This window comes from Dasypus novemcinctus, chromosome 8 (genome assembly GCF_030445035.2).
Source record: "Dasypus novemcinctus isolate mDasNov1 chromosome 8, mDasNov1.1.hap2, whole genome shotgun sequence".
Taxonomy (NCBI): Eukaryota; Metazoa; Chordata; class Mammalia; order Cingulata; family Dasypodidae; genus Dasypus; species Dasypus novemcinctus.
The window spans coordinates 94854769-94876053 of record NC_080680.1 but is presented as its reverse complement, the minus strand read 5'-3'; the positions used below and the strand labels follow the sequence as shown (position 1 = coordinate 94876053).

The window sequence follows — 21285 nt, the reverse complement described above, 5'->3', positions numbered from 1 at the left end:
TGGTGGAAGACAGGATGCCTCTCTCCCACTTGTAATTCTCAACACAAAATATGTGAAACTTCTTTTTACAAAGATAGAAAAACAGCACAATCAATTCTAAATGTTATCAGATGCATTGGAAATGGCCAGCATCAAGTTCTGGTGACAGGGAACAGGGTGCCCTTGGATGTCTTTGGTGTTTTCTGTAGCAGAAGCTAAAGCAAAGACTACAAGTTTCTGACCACAGAGCTGTTCCTGCTGAATCACCTTCTGACTTCCTTGGCATCATGTACCCATTCTAGAAATGGGCATCATAGTCTTAATTTGCCAAAGGACAGAGAAGTGACATGGGATAGGCTAATGCTGGCATTGGTTCTGGAGTGTGTGTTTTGAGTTTAACCTTACAGTCCTTTCTCCACCAGTGTGGATTTTCTGAAAACTCTTTACAATCTCTTGCATCCTTTTCATCAGGACTAGTCAAATTGGAAGCTAACTGCCTCCTAAGGAGTGGCAGGAAATAAAATCTTGCATTCTCTTGATTCAAAATAGCACTCTCTGTTGGAGGGAATATGTTTTTAAGATAACATTGGAGAGAAAGGCCAAAGCAGAAAAGGTGTTTGGGCTACAAGTTGTTGGGTAGTGGTGCTTTTGATGATTCTTAGGAAAGAAAGAAGAGAAAGAGATCACATGGTAAACCCAGAATTGGGAAGATGATTGAATTGTATACTGAGATCATTAGTGAAAACAGATCCCCCTGTATTTAGGTTCTTCAGGTGTGTAAAAAGCAAAGATGACTTTGTACCTAAGTAAAATCTGCATTCTCATAGTTGTGTCAAAATTAACCAAATAATTGCTTCTAAAGAAAATATTATACATCCCAAGCATGATTCTCTTAAGGAGACTTTTTTCCCCTTTTTCCCAAAGCAGGCGAATCCTTTCTTAATTAACAAAGCAAGCGGAAATAATACCTTGAATAAGAAAAAAAAAATGAAAGACACACACAGGGTGAAAGTAAAAAGATAGGAAAAATATGCAACCAAAAGAGAACTGCACCAGTTTCAGACAAAATATACTTTAAGACAAAAACTTGTTACTACAGACAAAGATGTACACTTGTTAATGATAAATGGGTCAATATGTAAAACCATAATGTAAATCAAAATGGGACCATGTCTGACAGCTATGTTTCAATATCTGTTCATCAGCTGCAGCAAATATAACATGAACATGTAAAAAGATAATTGCTGGGGAAAGGGAGAAAGGGTTTGATGTTGGATATATGGGAGTCCCCTACATTGTATATGTGACTTTACTGTGATCTAAAATTTTTTTGAAGACAAAATGAAAAAAATTTTGTAGATGTAGATGTAGACACTGAGGAAGGAATGAAAGAAATTGCCTTGCCACAGTACATACAGAGCAACACGTATTACAGTGATGAAAGGCAAAATGTCAAAAACAAATTTTTATGATATTTTTCATTTCTTAATACCCCAATTTATTTTTTACTTTATTTTAGTTTTTCTAAATAAGTATGTATTATATTTCTAATTTTTAAGCCTATCATTACTATTTCACTTTCCTACTAATTGAATTTGGTGATATATTAGGCTTCATTTTTGAAGGAGTTTTGGACCACAGAGGGGTTCAACTATGGCAGGAGAGGAATGCTGATGTGGGGAGTTATTGATGGGGGATACATGGTTAGGAGGGAGTTCTCCAGGGCATGTATATAGGGTATATAAAAGTGTTTGGATATTCATTGGGTGTTTTCATAGTAGTTACAGTTACAAACGACAACTGAGGGAGTACTGAGTTCCTAGCCAGGGGACCTCTGTCAAATTCCCCAGTGGAACAGCAACAATCCCCCAAGTGCAAGGACAAAGACCAGTAAAGAAAGATGATCCAAGGATGAGCCCCTGATACTGATGACAATGCTTATGAGCCTGTGTGCCTGAAATTTCAACTAGGCCTAGAGCTGCAGGGTGCCTAAGAGTTACCTCCTGAGGGCCTCCATGTAGCTCAAGTGTGGCCACTCTCTAAGCCAAACTCAGCATGTAAACGCATTACCTTCCCCCCACTGTGGGACAAGACTCCCTGGCACCCAGGGATTACTACCAATCACTAACTGGTGATGCAAGTAGAAAAAAACCTTGATCAAAAGGGGGAAATGGTAAAAACAAATGAGTTTATATGGCTAAGAGTCTTCAAAAAAGAGTTGGGAGGTCATCAGAAGGGTCACGCTTATGCACACCTCAGCAGGATCCCAGAGACAACAAAGTAGATACAACCCCAGGTACTGGTGCTCCTGAGGGCTACAGAGACACACAGGTTCTATGGTGATGGCAGATAGCTCTGGAGATCAGTGCCTTGTCAGTGGGCCCTACTTTGGAATTTGTGTTCCTGGATGTGATGGAGTTGGACTCAGATGTGACCTTTCTACACATGCCTCTTCTGTCAATTTTACTGAACCTGTGGTTGGGGCTGGGGTTGGTGTATACTCAGGAGACTTCAATCTGTAGACTGCCCATGCCAGCTGGACCCTGAGCCTCAGCAGAGTGCTGACTCCTACTTTCTGGTTCATTGGACTTACCCAGGTCAGCTAACAGTGAAGTGAAGATGGTCAACCACCATACAAGGGAATCGAGAGTGCCTACAGCTGCAAGCAGGAGAATCACATCCATCAACCATGTGTGATCTAAGCCCCCTCTCAATTTAGAGGTGGAGTGGACATCACCATCCCAGGGTCCACAGGATGGAGGAATAAAATATGAATTAGAGTGGACTTGCTGGTATTCTACTTTGGAACTATAGCAATTAGTAATGGAAGAAATTGTAGCATTGATGTGGAGAAAGTGGCCATGGTAGTTGCTGAGAGCAGGGAGAGGGAAGAAGAGATGTGATATGGGTGCATTTTTGAGACTTGGAGTTGTCCTGAATGATATTGCAGGGACAGGTGCTGGACATCATATATCCTGCATAACCTACTGAATGGACTGGAGGAGAGTGTAAACTACAATGTAAACTATTATCCATGCAGTGCAGCTGTGCTCCAAAATGTATACACCAAATGCAATGAAAGTGCCACAATGATGAAAGAGGTTGCTGATGTGGGAGGAGCGGGGTGAGGTGGCGGGGGGGGGGGGTATATGGGAACCTCATATTTTTTAATGTAACATTTTTTGTGATCTATTTATCTTCAAAAAATACAATTAAAAAATTAAAAAATAAGCTATGACAATTCTAAATATGTATAAAAATTACAAACATCAAAATATATAAAAATTATAAACGTAACAACAATTCCCCAAAATACATGTGGCAACAACTAACATACTTAAAGAGAGAAACAGACAATTCAATGATTATAAAAGAAGACTTCAATATTCTACCTTTTATAGTGGATAGAATAACTAGACAGAAGATCAGCAAGGAAAAAGAAGACATGAACAACACTATACAACACATAGATTTAATAGCTGACTATAGAACATTTCACCAAACAATAGCAGAGCACACATTCTTGTCAACATGGAACCTTCCCTAGGATATACAATATGTTGAGTCATAAAGCAAGTCTCAATGAATTTAAAGTATTAAAATAAAACAAAGTATATTCACCTAATAAAATAGAATGAAATTACAAATCAATAACAAAAGGAAAACTGGAAAATTCACAAATATGTGGTATATTAGTCAGGGTACTCCATCAGAACAGAACTAACCATATATATTTGTAAGTATTAAGATATTTAGGCAGCGGACTTTGCCCAGTGGTTAGAGCGTCCATCTACCATATGGGAGGTCCGCGGTTCAGACCCCGGGCCTCCTTGACCCATATGGAGCTGGCCCATGCGCAGTGCTGATGTGCGCAAGGAGTGCCGTGCCACGCAGGGGTGTCCCCCGCGTAGGGGAGCCCACGCACAAGGAATGCGCCCCGTAGGGAGAGCCGCCCAGCACGAAAGAAAGTGCAGCCTGCACAGGAATGGTGCCACACACACAGAGAGCTGACACAACAAGATGATACAACAAAAAGAAACACAGATTCCCGTGCCGCTGACGACAACAGAAGCGGACAAAGAAGATGCAGCAAATAGACACAGAGAACAGACAACTGGAGGAGGAGGGGGGAAGGGGAGAGAAATAAATAAATAAATCTTTAAAAAAAAGATTTATAGGAATTTGCTCATACAACCATGAGTATTGGCAAGTCTCAATTCCATAGAAATTGAAGTTTGATACTCATTGAACGTGACATTTAATTCCTCAGGAAAAGCCACAAATTTGAGAACTCTGATGAATGTCATGATGAATTCCCCAGGAGAAATTAGTGTCTGGAGTAGAGATAGAAATTCTTCTTTCTGACCACTGAAATCAATTTTCCCATTAAGGACTTCAACTGATTGGATGAGGAAATTTCTCTCATTGTTGAAGATGATCTTCTTTTGTGATTGTAGATGTAATCAGCCAGAGATGCAATCAATTGACTAATAATTTAAATGCATGAAATACCCTTGACCAAACAACTGGACATCACAACCTAACCAAGTTGACAGGTGAAATGAACCATCATATGTAGCAATTACTACACACTCCTATATAACCAATGTGTTAAAGAAGAGATCACCAGGGAAACTAGAAAATACACTTAAATGAATGGAAATGAAAACACAATGTACTAAAATTTGTAAGATTCAAGTACGGCAGTACTCAGAGAGAACTTTATAGCTGTGAACACCTATATTAAGAAGAAGGCTCTCAAATTAAAACCTTACCCTCCACCTTCAGAAACTAGGAAAAGAAGAGCAAACTAAACCCAAACCAAGCATCAGGAAGGAAATAACAAAGATTAGAGTAGAAAAAAAATGAATTACAGAATTTTTTAAAAAGAGAAATTCAGCAAAATCAAATATTGGCTCTTTGAAATAGTATCAATAAAATTAACAACCCTGTAGCTATAATGGTCAAGAAATGAGAGAAGATTCACATCACCAAAATCAGGAGTAAAACAAGGGACATTTCTCCTTATCTCAAAGACATGTAAAGGCTTATAAGGAAATACTATGAAGAAAACTGCATGCCAACAAATTAGACAAACTAGATGAAATGGACAAAATCATTGAAAGACAAAATCCACTAAAAATAACTCAAGAATAAATAGAAAATCTGAACAGAACTGAAACAAGCAAAGTGATTGAGTTAGTAATAAAAGAAAAAACTTATCACAAGTAAAGCTCAGAACCAAATCACTTCAGTGTTGAATTCTACCAAAGATTTTAAAAAGAATTGACATGATTCACTTCTAAACTCTTCCAAAAACAGAAGAGAAGGTAATAAAACATAACTCATTCTGAGATCAGTATTATCCAGACACCAAAACCAGACAAGATATCATGTCTAATTGAGGCAATTAGGCAAGAAAAAGAAATAAAAGGCCTATAGATCAGAAAGGAAGAAATAAAACTATCTCCATTTGAAGATACTTGATCTTATAGAGAGAAAGCCTAAAGAATCCAAAAAAAAAAATTACAGTTAATGAACAAGTTCAGCAGGATAACAGATCAATTTACATAAGTCAGTGTACTTATGTATATTATTAGCAGTGAACAATCCAAAATTGAAATTAAGAAAAAAATTCCTCATAGAATAACATCAAAAAGAATCATATACTTGAACCACTACTTCTTACCATATACAAAAATTAATTCAAAATCAGTCAACCACATAAATATAAAAAGCTAAAACCATAAACATAGGCGTAAATCTTCATAACCTTGGATTTGGCAAGGATATGATGCCAAAAGCACAGGGAACAAAAGAATAATAGATAAATTGAACTTCATCAAAATTTTTTTTAATTATGTAGCAAAAGACATTATTGACAGAGTGAAAAGACAAGCTACAGAACTGGAGAAAATTCCATTTAACACCTACTAGGATGACTGTTATTTTTAAAATGAAAAATAAGTGTTGAAGAGGATATGCATCAAAACATACTATAAGAAAGTGAAAAAGATAATCCATGGAATAGGAGAAAATATTTGTAAATCATAGTTGATAAGGAACTTATATTTAGAATATATAAAGGGCACTTACAAATAAATATTAAGAAATATACCCTAGTCATATGTAGAGAACCTCATTTATAGGTTCTCTACACTTGGCTCTTCTGCCCCTTTTATTTGAACCCATAAATAACACTATACTGTATAAATATATGCCCCAGAAACTTAAATCTTTGGTCTGTCCATGTGTCAGTTGAGCCCTGAATTTTAGCTGAGTTGCAACACCTACTCTCCAGTTCATTGGGCTCACCCAGGACAACTAACAAGGAGATGATGATGGGCAATGCCCATCCCAAGAAACAGAGAGTATCTGCAACTGCAAGCAAGATAGCTCCATTCATCTGCTTCATGAGACCTAAGCCCCTTCTCAATTAGAAGCAGAGTGGGCATCTGAGAGGTTGGATAATTGTTCTATCTTGTCTAACTAGGAGTTCTGGGATTTGGTCCCAGGAGACATTCCATGTGAAAAGCCAACAGCTCCTCCTGGCTTCTATGCCTGGGGTGTCGCTCCAGTCTGGAGTCTTCAATCTGTGCTGCTGCTGTAGAGAGAGGAGTGCTCTGAAGCTCCAGCCATGTCTTTGTGGAAAGACAAAGGCATGAAAAACTCAATCTCTTTGGTGATAGTGACAGGGACCGAGGCTGACCAGCATCTCCAGGTAAGAACTGAGACATAGAGATGGAAGGCAAGGAGCAGAGTCTTGGCCAGTCATACACATACACACCACTCATAGACACTATACCTTTTATCTTTTCCCCTACATTTTCCTCCTTTCTTACTGCCAGTCATTTTCTGATTACCATAAGGGATGCCTGCCCGCAGTGTTCATCAGGTTTCTGAGAGTCCAGCCTAAGGTTATTTTGGAAAATGAATCTCAGATCATCCTTCCCCAAGCCCCATCAATTAACAGGAACTAGCATCTATGCAATAATTCACTCCCAGTCCATTCAGACAGAGATGGATCTCATAATCACTCTCACCTACATACTAGATCAACAGTGGTAATTTACTCCTCTATTTAGATATCCCAACCCATCCACCTCCTTCTTTTTTAACTTGTACTTCTGATAACTGAATGCAATAGAATTATTTTTACTCAATTTACAGTTAATATACAGGGGTTTGATAATTAAGTACTTTTCTTTTCCTTTCGGAGGTATCGGGGATTGAACCCAGAACCTCATACATGCAAGGCAGGTACTCAACCACTGAGCTACATCCACTCTGTGATAATTAAGTTCTTTAACAAAGTTTATACTTGGTTTGAGATGCCAAAGTTAATGCTCTGACACGGAGAGTTATAAGTAGAGACATAAACACTCAAGGTGGTACTCATGATGATAATGATGATGATGATAATATGATGAAGACAATGATGACAATGATGACTCAATATGAAACCTCACAATTTACAAGCCCAACCCTCAAGCAGTAACCTTAACACAGAGTAAAGCAATTTCATGGATCTAACAAGAAAAATAACAATAATGGCTAATATTAATTGAGCACCTCAAATATTTTACAATCATTATCTAATTTAATCCTCATAACTATGCCATACAGTAGATTCTATTATCTCCACATCTAAACACTGGAAACCGAACCCAGAAAAGTTAAGTGACTTTCTCAAAAGCACAAAGAAAGTAAAGAGTAGAGCAGATCTGTCAGACAGGAAGAGAGGTACTTTTAATCACTATACTAAACAGGTTTGACGATAGCATGTGCTCCCACTGAGAGTTCATTACATTTGTTCCTACACACCATCAAACAGGAAAGTTGGAATCTCTCCTTCTGATTGCACCTCCTGGTTCATGAAAAAAATTCAACCGATTTTAGCATTTGGTATCCTTAATATCCCTATGAGCTTGGGTTATTATCTAATTCTTACAGACAAGGTAAGCAAGGCTCAAACAGGGTAGGCATTTCTCAAGGTTTAAAAGGTATGGGGATCAGAGCTGGAAAGCTCTATTGCTATCCATTGCATCACATGTCCTAAGCTCATGTTTCATCAATTGCTAATAAACAAAAAATAACAATCAATACCCTTATAGAAAAACTTCCCTAGTTAAATAGCATATGCTATCCAATTATAACTTTTAAGACTTTATAAAGTAGTAACTTGTCCAAGTCTACTTAAATAAGAGACAGAGAAAGGATTTCCATAGGTTTCCGAAATACCAAAACCCATGATCATAAGACTGATAATGTTGATGTTGATGAGGAAAATAAGATTGATGAGCCCTTTATGCTCAAGTGTTTTTCAGTTTTCAACATTCCCATAGCCACAGTAACACATTGGAATGGTCTTCAAATGCAAAAACAGCCAGAGCACTATCAATACATGGCAAGATGCCAAGTCTCAGCTGTCTCCTCTGCAGGATGATTCTTCTGTGCATCTCCCTCAATAAGCACACTCACACAGAGAGGATCCCTTATGCTCTCTAAATACTAGTATTTGCAGTAAATTGAGCTCCATAATAAAGCAATGAAGTTGAAACTGTTATTCTAAGGTTAAAAAAAAAAAAAGAGGAATTAAAACTTGCAGAGGTTCTTTCCAGGTGAATACCACTTAGGCCTCATTTAGGCAATCCATAGGGAAAACTTACCATGAGATAGGAATCTAGAACCCAAACCAAACCCCTTCACAATTTGTTAATAGTCCGTACTCCTCATACTTGTACATATTTTCACGCTTACAGCTACAGCCATTTGTGAATCTCAGAGACCTATTCAGGGAATGGAGAAAAACAGACTGAAGTCCTTGGACTCTAACTTTTAAAGCCTAGCTTTATTTAAGCCATATTTTTCTCTAATTTCTCTTCCTTAGAAGGAAATTAGAAACCAAACCAGCATCTCTGTCTTCCTCCTCGTGGGCTTCTCTGAGCAACCAGAGCAGCAGCCTCTCCTTTTCAGGCTCTTTTTGGCCACATACCTGGTCACCATGTTGGGAAACCTGCTCATTATCCTAGTCATTGGCTCTGACACTCACCTCCATACACCCATGTATTTCTTCTTGGTCAACCTGTCCTTTGTTGATACCTGCATTACCTGTACCATTGTCCCCAAAGTGCTGGTGAACATCCAGGCACAGCACCACACTATCTCCTACACTGGGTGCCTCGTGCAGATGTACTTCTTCATGGCATTGACCCTGCTGGATGACTTCCTGCTGGCTGTGATGGCCTACGACCGCTATGTGGCCATCTGCCTTCCTCTCCACTACAGCATGATCATGCGGCCCCAGCGCTGCCTGCTGATGGTGGCTGCATCCTGGCTCTGCTCCCACCTCCTGGCCTTCTCATCCACTCTGATGATGGCTCAAGTCTCCTTTTGTGCTTCCAATTCCATCCCTCATTTTTTCTGTGATCTTCTCCCACTCCTCAAGCTTGCCTGTTCAGATACCCATATCTTTCAGGTTATGATATTTTTTAATTCAGGCCTTTCAGGTGTGGTCCCTCTCACCTGTGTCCTGGTCTCTTATGTCCACATCATCCACACCATCCTCAAGATCCCCTCTGCTGGGGGGAAGTACAAAGTCTTCTCTACCTGTGGCTCTCATCTGACAGTGGTCATTCTCTTCTACGGGACCCTCTTTCTGGTATATTTCCAGCCCTCGTCCTCCTACTCAGCAAAGCCTGGAATGGTGGCATCTGTGATATACACAATGGTCACCCCCATGCTGAATCCCTTTATCTACAGCCTGCGGAACAAGAACATGAAGAGAGCTTTGTGGAGACTCCTGAGCTGGGGTAAAGGCTCTACTCCATAAATAGTCCTTCCCAGACTTGATGTCCAGACTTTTAGATATGCCTTTCTCCCTGGATTTATTCATTATAAATTTGAAAGTCTCACATTCAAGGCAGGATGGATGCCTATCATCACAAGCAGATGAAACAAAAGGAGACTGACTTGGAAGAGCTGAAATAGAAGCAACTCAACAAGGACAGAGCTTCAGTCTGGTTAAAGGGAGTGGTCGGCAATCCCTATAGGGCAGGGTTTCTTAACCATTTTTTGTTCCATAGACCCCTTTGCTAGGCAGGTGAAAACCATAGACCCCTTACTAAGTCCACACTGTACTGTGCATTACTTAATAAATATATCACACCCACACCAACTGGTCCCCATAAGAATAATTTATTTTAATTTAAATTCAAGCTCATGGATCCCTTGTTAAGAACTCCTGCTATAGGGTTTCTTGATTTAATGGGTACAAGTATCCAAGTATATTCAAACTACAGAGAATTAGGAACAACCATTGCCCAAAACTTAGATTCTAGGATAAAGTGTCATTAACAGTTCAGAGTATAACTAACAATTCCCACCAATTACGAGGACTGCTACTAGACCTGAGCAAGGTCAAGTGCTCTGAGTTTCATGGACTAGTCCATGCCCAGCTTTGGAAGAAATTCACTCAGAGGGATTGAGCTCCACATGAAAAGTCTAGACTAATATGACACAATAATTGCTGGGATTAAGAGAACCACAATAAATCTAGAGGAGTCGTCTAGGGACAAATATATCAGAGGACTGGCCTAAAATCGTACAACTTGGATTAGATCTAAGACTCAAGTAATGAGTGTTTATTAGTTATCATAACAAATCTTTTATCTTTAGTTTTTAAACTTTAGTTTATTTTATGTGCCTCTAATGATAAACAAAGTGTGCTAGTCTATAAAGAACTAGAAAAAAGACCATTTACCCTTCCCTTTATTTAAAGATAACCACAGTTAATATTTTACTCATTATCTTTTTCTCATTAATAATATTTTATATTGATGACATGTTGAAACAATAGCATTTTAAAATAAAGGGTTAAATAAAATATATCAGGGAGCACATATAGCTCAAGCATTTGAGAGTCTACTTCCCATATGGGAGTTCCTAGGTTCGGTTCTGGTGCCTCCTAAAAAAAAATCAACAAGAACAAAAAACGAATGAATAAATCAACTCAGGGGAGCCAATGTAGCTGAGTGGTTGTATGGTGACTTCCCACATAGGAGGTCCTGGGTTCAATCCCTGGCCCCCATATTTCACACACACACACAAAAAAAATACTATTATAATTTAACCTGTTTCTTTTCACTTTTAATGTGCCTACTAGAAAATTTTAAATTTATAAATATAGCTCATGTAATAGTTTGCTGGATAATGCATCATTTGACAATAAGCTTCATGGGGATAGGAATTGGGTTTCTTCTTAATATGGTTTATATTCTTGGAGAAAATTCTTTAAATAGTAAAGCAACCTCAATCTCTACTTCCTTACTTTGTATTTACTGTGGAATTCATTGAAATTGAACTTCTGTCTTTATCAACTATGGTGAATCTTCTCAAGAAATATACATAATCGTAATTCACATTGGTTTTACAATATACAACCTTCAGTTCTCATATAACAGACCTTTCTATTGCGCTATTGTGGTTAACTGTTTGAAAGTTCTATTCCTTTGGGTTCTGTGACACTACTCTTTGTTGATTGTCCATTTAGATCTCTAATATCTATCTTCTTAATGACGTTATCCTAAGGAATGTTGATTATTTTGTTTTGTTATGTTTTATATTATTAGATAAATTGCAGGTTTACAGAAAAATCAGTCATAAAATACAGAGTTCCCATATACCACCCTATTAGTAATACCTTGTATTAGTGTGGTATGTTAGTTACAATTCTTGTATCATTATCTTTTTATCTTTTTCAATTTGTTATTTATTTGTTGAGAAAGATCCCATAGCTTCAATTATATATACTTTTTCACTTACTCTTAGGACTTGTCTCCATTCAACCTCCTGATATCTATACTTTTCTCTAGCAATATTGAGGGGACATTGTGCAATAACTGTTCTTTTCCTAAGAAAAACTTTGAGGAAAGTTCTTTGGAAGGAAGGTTAAGAAGCAGAAGAAATATAAATGGTAGAAGAGGGTGTTAAAGAGAAAGCTGGGTACAAAAGACAGCAGAGCAAGATATAGGGTTTCTTCTAGCCCATTATAGCCCTCCAAGCTCGGAGGATGGGAGCATAAAGAAAGGAAGCATGGTAAGCGTTTCCATACCCATTTATGAAGTGTATGAAAGCAATAAGGATGAAGATGGATTCCTGTATACGGTATATGCCTCTCAGGAGACATTTGGAATGAATTTGCTGGTGTAAGTTTGGCAGAAACATCTACTCTAGAATTTTTAAAGCCCACATGGAGGCAAAAAAAAGTGTGGGGGATGTTACCAACTGAAATTGTTTGGTCATCTAATCACAGGTCATCAAAGAATAGTGTTCCCATCTAGGATTTTTAGGAAGCTGGTTTTGTATTTCAAGCAGAAAAACTAAGCTCCAAATGAGCAAGTTCAGCTTTGGAAAACTATATTATTTTACCTAGAGCATTCTGACCTTATATTTTAGAAGTTTTAAAATAAAATACTTTGCATTTTAAGTTGCCAGTAAAAGATCTCTTCAAGTTATTTTAATGCATTTTTTCCCAATAGGAACTTGCAATTTGAGAAGTAACTTAAAGGCATTGAGAGAGAAATTGTCTTCTCTTGAGGTTCACAGAAACTGCCAGTTTTTTAGAGAAGGATTTTCATTCAGCTAGAGAAATCTCCATAGAAGGATCCTTAAGGTGATCTTGTCAAGCATAACCCTCAGAAAATCATTTGCTATAAAATTTGGAGCAAAGCAAGGTACATGGAGGTATAAAAAAAACAATTTTGACTCTGAGTTGCAGTTCAATGCTCCCAATTCTTAGTAGGATATACACAAAGTCAGGGCTCTTTTAGCACTAGGAAATTTGATAAAACACCAAGCTGCTGCCTTGGTTTGTTTTCTAGACAGTTACATGCAGAAAAACATGATGCCTTTGTTGAAATCTTAAGTAACTTAAAATTTTGGTCAATTTTCTAAAAAAGCCCAAGAGAAAAAAGAAGTGGCATTTTTTTATTTTGGATTTTCTCTGAGAACTCAAACTACTACATGATTTGGTAAATAAACAAACAGTTGTATTACTTTCATTAGGACAATGGTTGAGACTAAAACTCAAGCATTAAAAAAAAAAAACTCAAGCATTAAAATCCAAATGTACTCCCGTCTACCTTTTGGTTTAAAGCTTTAGGTTATTCATGTTATCTGTTAAGTGTGCAACTAAAATGTTATGAAATATTTCTCACATTTTTAAGAGTACTTATCACTGTTAGCTGAACCAACCATCAGAATTCTTCTACTCTTAAATGCATGTCAATTGTGAAGAAAACGTAGAAAAGAATAGCTCTTTACAATACTAATGTCAAGAATTAAACCTCTTCCAAATTCTAGGCAGAATAAGTGACTTGGTGCTTTCTGCTACTTCAATTGGATTTACTATTTACTATTTTCATAGGAGTATCACAGAATAATCACAATTATGTCAATTTAGACTGAATATGTAGCAGGTTAGCATTTATTCTGTGTATTAGGATGTATGTGGAATGCTTGTATTTCTTAGTGGAAATGGTTTACTGTTGGGCAGGAAAACAGTCTTGCTCCTGTGGGCACTCGGGCCCAGCCTTGAAGGACTCTGCAGCCTCCTCACTTCCTCTGTCCACATGCCTCTGTCCACATTGCTGACTTTCAATATGAATATTTTTACCACATTATGTAAATTCTTAATCAGCCTGTCTTGTTACATTGTGTATGTCATTATACCTGACATTCTTATAAACTACTGTGTGATCAATAAGATTCCTATAAGAAATACTGCTTAAAAATATATATACCATGCTGAGAAGGGTGGCTTCTATCCCACGTGAATGGGTTGTCTCTTTATAGGATCTTTAAAATAAATACATTTTTTTGCTTTATTATATTTTTATTATCTTTTTTTAAGATACACAGATCACATAAAATGTTACATTAAAAAATATGAGGGACAGCGGACTTGGCCCAGTGGTTAGGGCATCTGTCTATCACATGGGAGGTCCACGGTTCAAACCCCAGGCCTCCTTGACCCATGTGGAGCTGGCCCATGTGCAGTGCTGATGTGCGCAAGGAGTGCCCTGACATGCAGGGGTGTCCCCCACGTAGGGGAACCCCATGCGCAAGGAGTGTGCCCCGTAAGGAGAGCCGCCCAGCGCAACAGAAAGTGCAGCCTGCCCAGGAATGGTGCCACACACACAGAGAGCTGACACAGCAAGATGACTGCAACCAAAAGAAACACAGATTCCCGTGCCACTGACAACAACAGAAGCGGACAAAGAAGACACAGCAAAAAAACACAGAGAACACACAAATGGGGTGGGGGCGAGGGGAGTGAAATAAATATATAAATAAATCTTTTAAAATATATATATATGTATATATAAGAGGTTCCTATATACCCTACTCCCCACACCCCCCTCTCCTCCCACATCGACAACTTCTTTCATTAGTGTGGTACATTTGTTGCATTTGATGAATACATTTTGGAGCACTGCTACACAACATGGATTATAGTTTATGTTGTAGTTTATACTGCCTCCCAGTCCATTCAGTGGGTTATGGCAAGATATATAATGTCCTGCATCTATCCCTGCAATATCATTGAGGACACCTCCAAGTCCCAAAATATCCCAATATCACACCTCTTTTTCCCTCTCCCTGCCTTTAGCAACTCCTGTGGCCACTGTCTCCACATCAATGACATAATAAATTAATGTGAATAAAGACACAATGAAAAACTTTTTAAAAAATTAAATAAAGATATCAGAAAGATATTGTGAGTAACTTTACATAATACATTTAATAATTTAAATAAAATAGGAAAATTCCTTGAAATAAAATGCTTAATAAATTGACACAAAAATAAATAGAAATTCTAAATAGCCCAATATTAATAAAGAACTTACACAGACTAATAAAGATTCTAGAAACACATATACAATCATCTGATGTAAGATGAAAGTGACCCTGTAGTGCAGTGAAGAGAAGATGGACTTTTCTATAAATGATGATAGTTCAATTAGATATCTAATTGTAAGAATCATGATTCTTACATCATCTTGACCTTTACCTCACACCATATATAAATGTCAATCATAAATAGATTATAGGTATAAATTCAAAAGGTAAAACAAAGATTTCAAAAGAAAAATAAAAAGAATATCATCACAAACTTGGAGTAAGCAAACTTCTCTTAAATAGAATAAAAAATCATGAAGTAAAAATAAATTGGATTACATAGAAAGTAAGATATTTTCTTCACCAAAAGACCCACAGTTGCCCAGTAGTGCTTCCCACTCCTGTCCACCCACCCAACCAGGCAGCCCTCTCAAGTGCTGAGCCACTAAGACGCACCTGTCTATGCACTCCTAGAAGTTTGAAACCGTCATTACCCCTCCTTCTATGGGAAAAAAAATGGTTGAAGTACATCATCCAGGAAAGCTCTTCATTGTTGGCTCAGTACAGAAACAAATAAGAAAGCCCTTGAAGCAGTATTTGGCAAATATGGAAGAATAGTGGAAGTACTCTTGATGAAAGACCATGAAACCAACAAATTGAGAGGTTTTGCTTTTGTCCTCATTGTAAGCCTGGCAGATACCAAGGATGCAGTCAGTGACAGGAATGGAAAGTCCTTGGATGGAAAAGCCATCAAAGTGGAAACCATCATTTGAAAATGGTAGACATGGACCACTTCTATCTGCAAGAAACAGAGGCCCTTCTAGAAGTTTTAGAGGCAGAAAAGGAAGAAGTGGAGGAACCAGGGAACGTCCCTCATATGGAGGGCACATGGATGATGGTGGCTATTCCATGAATTTTAACATGAGTTTTTCCAGGGGACCACTGCCAGTAAAAAGAGGACCACCACCAAAAAGTGGGGGTCCTCCTCCTAAAAGATCTGCCCAATCAGGATCACTTTGCAGCAGCAGTGGAATGGGAAGGAGAGCTCCTTTATCACAAGGAAGAGATGGTTATGGAAGCCCACTAAGAACGGAACCCCTGCCCTCTCAAACAGATGTTTATTTGTCCCCAAGAGATGATGGATATTCTACTAAAGACTGCTATTCAAGCAGAAGTTACCCAAGTTCTCATGACACAGAGATTATGAACCACCACCAAGAGATTATACGTACCGTGACTATGGCCATTCCAGTTCATGTGATGACTGTCCATCAAGAGGCTATAATGATAGAGATGGCTATGGTTGTGATCAAGAGTATTCAGGTGGCGCCTTGCTCGGCAGCCGGAGTCATAGCTTCGTTTCCGGGCTCGTTTCTAACATCTTAGAAATTACACTTTTTTAATTAAAAAAAAAAAAAAACCGACAGAAGTAAACGTTTCCAGGTACCTGGACTTTCCTGGGCTTCTAGAGAAATCGACTTGTACTGGCCCCTCCCTTTCTAATTCTTTTTGTGGTCCCAGGGGTTGTTTTTAAGCAAAACTAAACAACCCCTCGGGAAGAAAAGCAAACGAAAATTTTCGGATAAAATCAACTATGCTGGGACCACGTTTTCGTTGAAGCTGCCCTAGAACAAATGAAGCTGAAAGTGAACTTCAAGGATTAATACTTTCTGTGGCTGAAATATTTTTACTGACGTTTGGTGGAGACGGTGAGGAAAAAAAAAAGAATTTAGCTTGGAAAATCCAATATAAACGAAATAATAGTATTTAAATTGGTTAAGTGAAAAAGTAAACAGCCACAGTGATGTATTCTAGATACTGGTGTTTTGGGTGGGTTTATAATTACTTAAGTCAGTTGCTACTGATCTTTTCCAAAATAAATTAAAAATCAGAACTCTAAAAAAAAAAAAAAAAGAGTATTCAGGTCATCCAAGGGGAGGGTCCTATAGAGATTCATATGAGAGTTATGGTGACTCACATAGTGCCTACATGGGGAAGGCCCCCACCATCTTATGGTGGTAGCAGTTGCTATGGTGACTACAGAAGCTCATGTGACATATATGGTAGAAGTCGAGACAGTTCCTCAAGCAGCCAAAGTGATCTCTACTCAAGTGGTCATGATTGGACTGACAGACCAAAAAGAGGGCTTCCCTTCCTGAGGAAAGGGTGTCCCCTCCCCCACATGATTCCTATAGTATTCCAAATCACGGAGTACTAAGATGTGGTGGTCATGAAGGTAGCCAATCTGACAAAGGGGAGGCAGAAGAAGATGCTAAAAACAAACAAAATTATGGATGAAAATCCCTGTTCAAATAAAGAAACAAAAAGGGGAAATTGTCATAACTACCCAAGGACTACTAAGAGAAAAAAATGTGTTACCTTTTTTAAATTTCCTGTTAAATTCCCCTCCATAATTTGTATGTTCTTGTGAGGAAAAAGAAAAAAATTTTTAATTTTATTTGACTTATGACATTGCTTTCAACAAGCAAATGTTAAATGTTACAACTAGTGTTATAATTTTTCAACTAAAAATGTCCCTAAAGGCCACTTCCTATCTGATTTTTCTCAGTAAATGCAGGAAGCATGCCTCTAAGAGGTTCCACAAACATCTAGCCATCTCAAATGGAGATATGAATCTTTCTGCCAATACAAGCCAGATATTAGAGGGTGGTTGGGGTAATGCCACTCAGAATTTTGGGATATCTTCAAACCGAAATCTCAATGTGCTCAGCATGAAAAACTGTGATCAGATGCTTATGTAAGGAAAATGCTATTCATCCAGTAAATCCAAAAAGGCAAATGGATAATGCTGGCCATATTTTTGCTTTTTGACATTTCTTTAGGAATCTGCAATGACCACCCGTTTCCCCCTACCCCAATAAGACCATTTAAGTGTATGTTAAATAACTACAGAATACTAAGAAAAGTTTGGCCTAAACAACAACAAAAAATAATAACCCACAGAAAGTGAAAGGGCAATGCAGTGAGTGGGCAAAGTTATTTGCAACATATATATGTATCTATCTGTAATAGATACATATATATGCAAAATATACAAATACATATGTGAGAAAGGACTTGTAACCAAAATAATCTTTAAAAGCTCATACAAATCTATATGCAAAAGAAGGACAATTCATAAAATAATGGGGGAAAGACTTGAAGAGATATGTCACAAAAATGGATATACAAAGGATCAATAAACATAGAGAAAGGTTCTCAACATTATTGGTCATCAGGGAAAGGCATATTAAACCACAATGCATGGGAAGCAGACGTGGTTCAAGTGATAAGGCCTCCACCTACCATATGGGAGGACCTGGGTTCAATCCCTGGGGCCTCCTGTTGAAAAAGAAGAGAAAACGTGCCTGTGCAGTGAGCCAGTGCCTGTGTGGTGAGCCAAGTGCTCACACAGCAAGCTGAGTGCCCGTGCAGTGAGCCAGTACCCACGCAAGTGAGTCATGCAGTAAGGTGATGATGCAACAGAAGAGAGACTAAGAGGAGAGGCAAGGTGAAGGTAGCAGAGAACAGAAACTGAGGTGGCAAAATTGACAGGGAATCTCTCTCCATATCAGAGATCCCCAGGATCAAATCCCAGTGAATTCCAGAGGAGAAAGATGAGAAAAGAAGACAAAAAGAGAAACAGATACAGAGGATCACACAGCAAATGGACACAGACAGAAAAAACAGAGGGCAGAAGAGGAAAAGAGGAAGAAGAAAAAAACAAACAAACCCCACAATGCAATACCCAATAGAATGACTACATACTAAAAAAAGAAAATACTAATAAATGTTGGAAGGGTATGAAGCAGAAGTTTCTTTTAGACATTGCTGGTGAGAGTGCAACAGCAGAATTATTTCACAGTATCTACTAAAGTTAATATATGCATTATCCTATGATCCAGAAACTCCACTACTAATGATATATCCCAAAAAAACTCAAAAGACAGGGACAAGTTGGGAAGCAGCTATGGTTCAATCAGTTGGGCTCCCATCTACCATATGGGAGGCCCTGGGTTCACGTCCCAGTGCCTCCTTGTGAAGGCAAGCTGGCCTGTTAGCCACGGAGACCTGACAGCCCATGCACTGTGGAGAGCTGGCGCAGCAAGATGACGCAACAAGGGAGTCAAGCAGATACAGAAAAAATGCACAGCGAATGGACACAGAAAAGAGACAGCAAAGAAAGGAACAAGCTGCAAGGCTTAAAAAAAAAAACTTAAATCTTAAAAAAAAAAAAAAGACAGGGACAAGAATATTCGTAACAGTACTATTTGTTATAGCCAAAAGCTGAAAACAACTCAAATATATATCAACAGTAAAATCAACAAATAAATTTAGTGGTATTCCCACAATGCAATGCTACATAATAATTAAAATGCATAAACTACAGATGAATCTCACAAATTTAATGTTGGGTGAAAGAAGCCTGATACAAAAGAGTACATACTGGAAGATTCTATTCATGTAAAATACAAAAATAGGCAAAACTAATCAAAAGAGTTAAAAGTCGGGTTTGGGGGAAATGCAGGAAGAATATAACTTAAAGGAGACCAAATCAGGGATTCTGGGCAGCTGCTCATTTTATGTTTCATGATCTGAGTATAGGTTATGTAAGTCTGTTCACATGGAAAAAATTTATCAGATTATTTAGGTTTCTTATACTTTCCTATATACTTAAATAGTTCTCTAATAAAAATGTTTACATGAAAACATAAGAAAACAAATACTGGAAACAAAAAGTTGAAAAACCATATACCATTAAAAATACAGGCCTAGCTATATTAGTATCAAATTACTATATATTTCAATTTCAATGTTTTTGAGTGTCTTAGTTTCCAGACTGTTACAACAAATACCACAAGATGGGTTGGCTTAACAATAGGAATTTATTGTTTCAATTTGGAACTATGGAAATGTTTTGGTAATGGATGGTGGTGATGGTAGCACAACATTGTGAACATAATTAACAGTATTAAAATATCTATCAGAATGTGGGAAATGTTGGCAAGCAGTTGTGCCTCAACTGATAGAGCACCCACCTACCATAAGGAGTGTCCAGGGTTTGTAACCCAGGGCTCTTGACCCATGTGGTGAGCTGGCCCATGCACTGTGCTGCCATGTGCAAAGAGTGCCATGCCACGCAGGGGTGTCCCCTGTGTAAGGGTGCCCCACACACAAGGAGAGCTGCCCCATGCAAAAAAAGCGCAGCCCACCCAGGTGCCGCACACAGGTGTGTGTGTGGTGCCGCACACACAGACAGCTGATGCAGCAAGATGATGCAACAAAAAAAGCGACACGGTTTTCCAGTGTCGCATTACAAGAACGTAAGCGGACACAGAAGAACACACAGCAAATGGACACAGAGAGCAAACAATGGGGGGGGGGGGAGGAAGGGGAGAGAAATAAAAATAAATTTTAAAAAAATTAAAGGGGAAATGTTATATTGTATATATAGTACTAGAATAAAAATTTAAATTAAAAAACCATGGAACTGTACAATGCAGTGAACCTTAAATAAAACCTTGGACTATAATTACTGATACAATTATAAAAATGTGCTTTCATCAGTTGTAACAAATGTGTCACACCAATGGGTTTTAACAATAGAGTGGTATATATGGGAATCCTGTATTTTATGTGTGATTATTCTATAAATCCACAACTTCTCTAATAATTTAAAAAGTAAAAAGTAAAATAAAATAAAAAAGAAATAGCTAGAAAAATATCTTTTAAAAAAAATTTTTTTTGAGGTACTGGTGCCAGGGATTGAACCCTGGGCCTAATGTGTGGGAAGCCAAAGCTCAACAACTGAGCCATGGGAAACAGACGTGGCTCAACTGATAAGAGTGTCCACCTACCACATGGAGGGTCCAGGGTTCGATACTCAGGGCTTCCTGACCCATGTGGTAAGCTGGCCCACGTGCAGTACTGCTGCAAGCAAGGAGTGCCATGCCATGCAGGCCCCCATGTAGGGGTGCCCCACGTGAAAGGAGAGCCGCTCTGCATGAAAAAAGCACAGCCCACCCAGGAGTGGTGCCACACACATGGAGAGCTGACGCAGCAAGATGACGCAACAAAAAGAGACACAGTTTCCTGGTGCCGCCTGATAATGCAAGAGGACACAGAAGAACACACAGTGAATGACACAGAGAGCAGACAACAGGCTGGAAGGGGAGAGAAATAAATAAAATAAATCTTAAAAAAAAAAAAACAGCCACATCAGCATCCCTGAGTTGGTTTTTTCATTTGTTTGCTTGTTTTTGTTTGTTTTTAGGAGGCATTGGGGACTGAAGCCAAGGCCTCCCATATGGGACGCAGGCACTCAACCGCTTGAGCCCCATCTGTTCCCACAATAAATTTTTTTTTTTTAACTCTATTCTCTGGTAGACAATTGGGAAATAGTTC

General features: G+C 38.3%; 1 protein-coding gene and 1 pseudogene across 1 annotated transcript; both read left to right on the top strand.

The window, feature by feature from the left end:
* Positions 1–6616: 6616 nt before the first annotated feature.
* On the top strand, positions 6617–9811 carry LOC101435814 (olfactory receptor 1N1-like). The gene is made up of 2 exons (XM_012528941.2): positions 6617–6700; positions 8870–9811. Exons 1-2 carry the CDS (start codon positions 6617–6619, stop codon positions 9809–9811), a joined length of 1026 nt encoding a protein of 341 aa, XP_012384395.2.
* A 5585-nt stretch (positions 9812–15396) lies between these two features.
* Positions 15397–17178, top strand: LOC101435384 (RNA-binding motif protein, X chromosome-like; annotated as a pseudogene).
* Positions 17179–21285: the final 4107 nt, after the last annotated feature.

Excerpts from the sequence above, each read along its gene's own strand:
- LOC101435814 (XM_012528941.2), top strand. The coding sequence starts at position 6,617 with ATGTCTTTGTGGAAAGACAAAGGCATGAAAAACTCAATCTCTTTGGTG. Across the intron at positions 6,701-8,869 it reads AGGCTGACCAGCATCTCCAG|AAGGAAATTAGAAACCAAAC; the intron begins GTAAGAACTGAG and ends TCTCTTCCTTAG.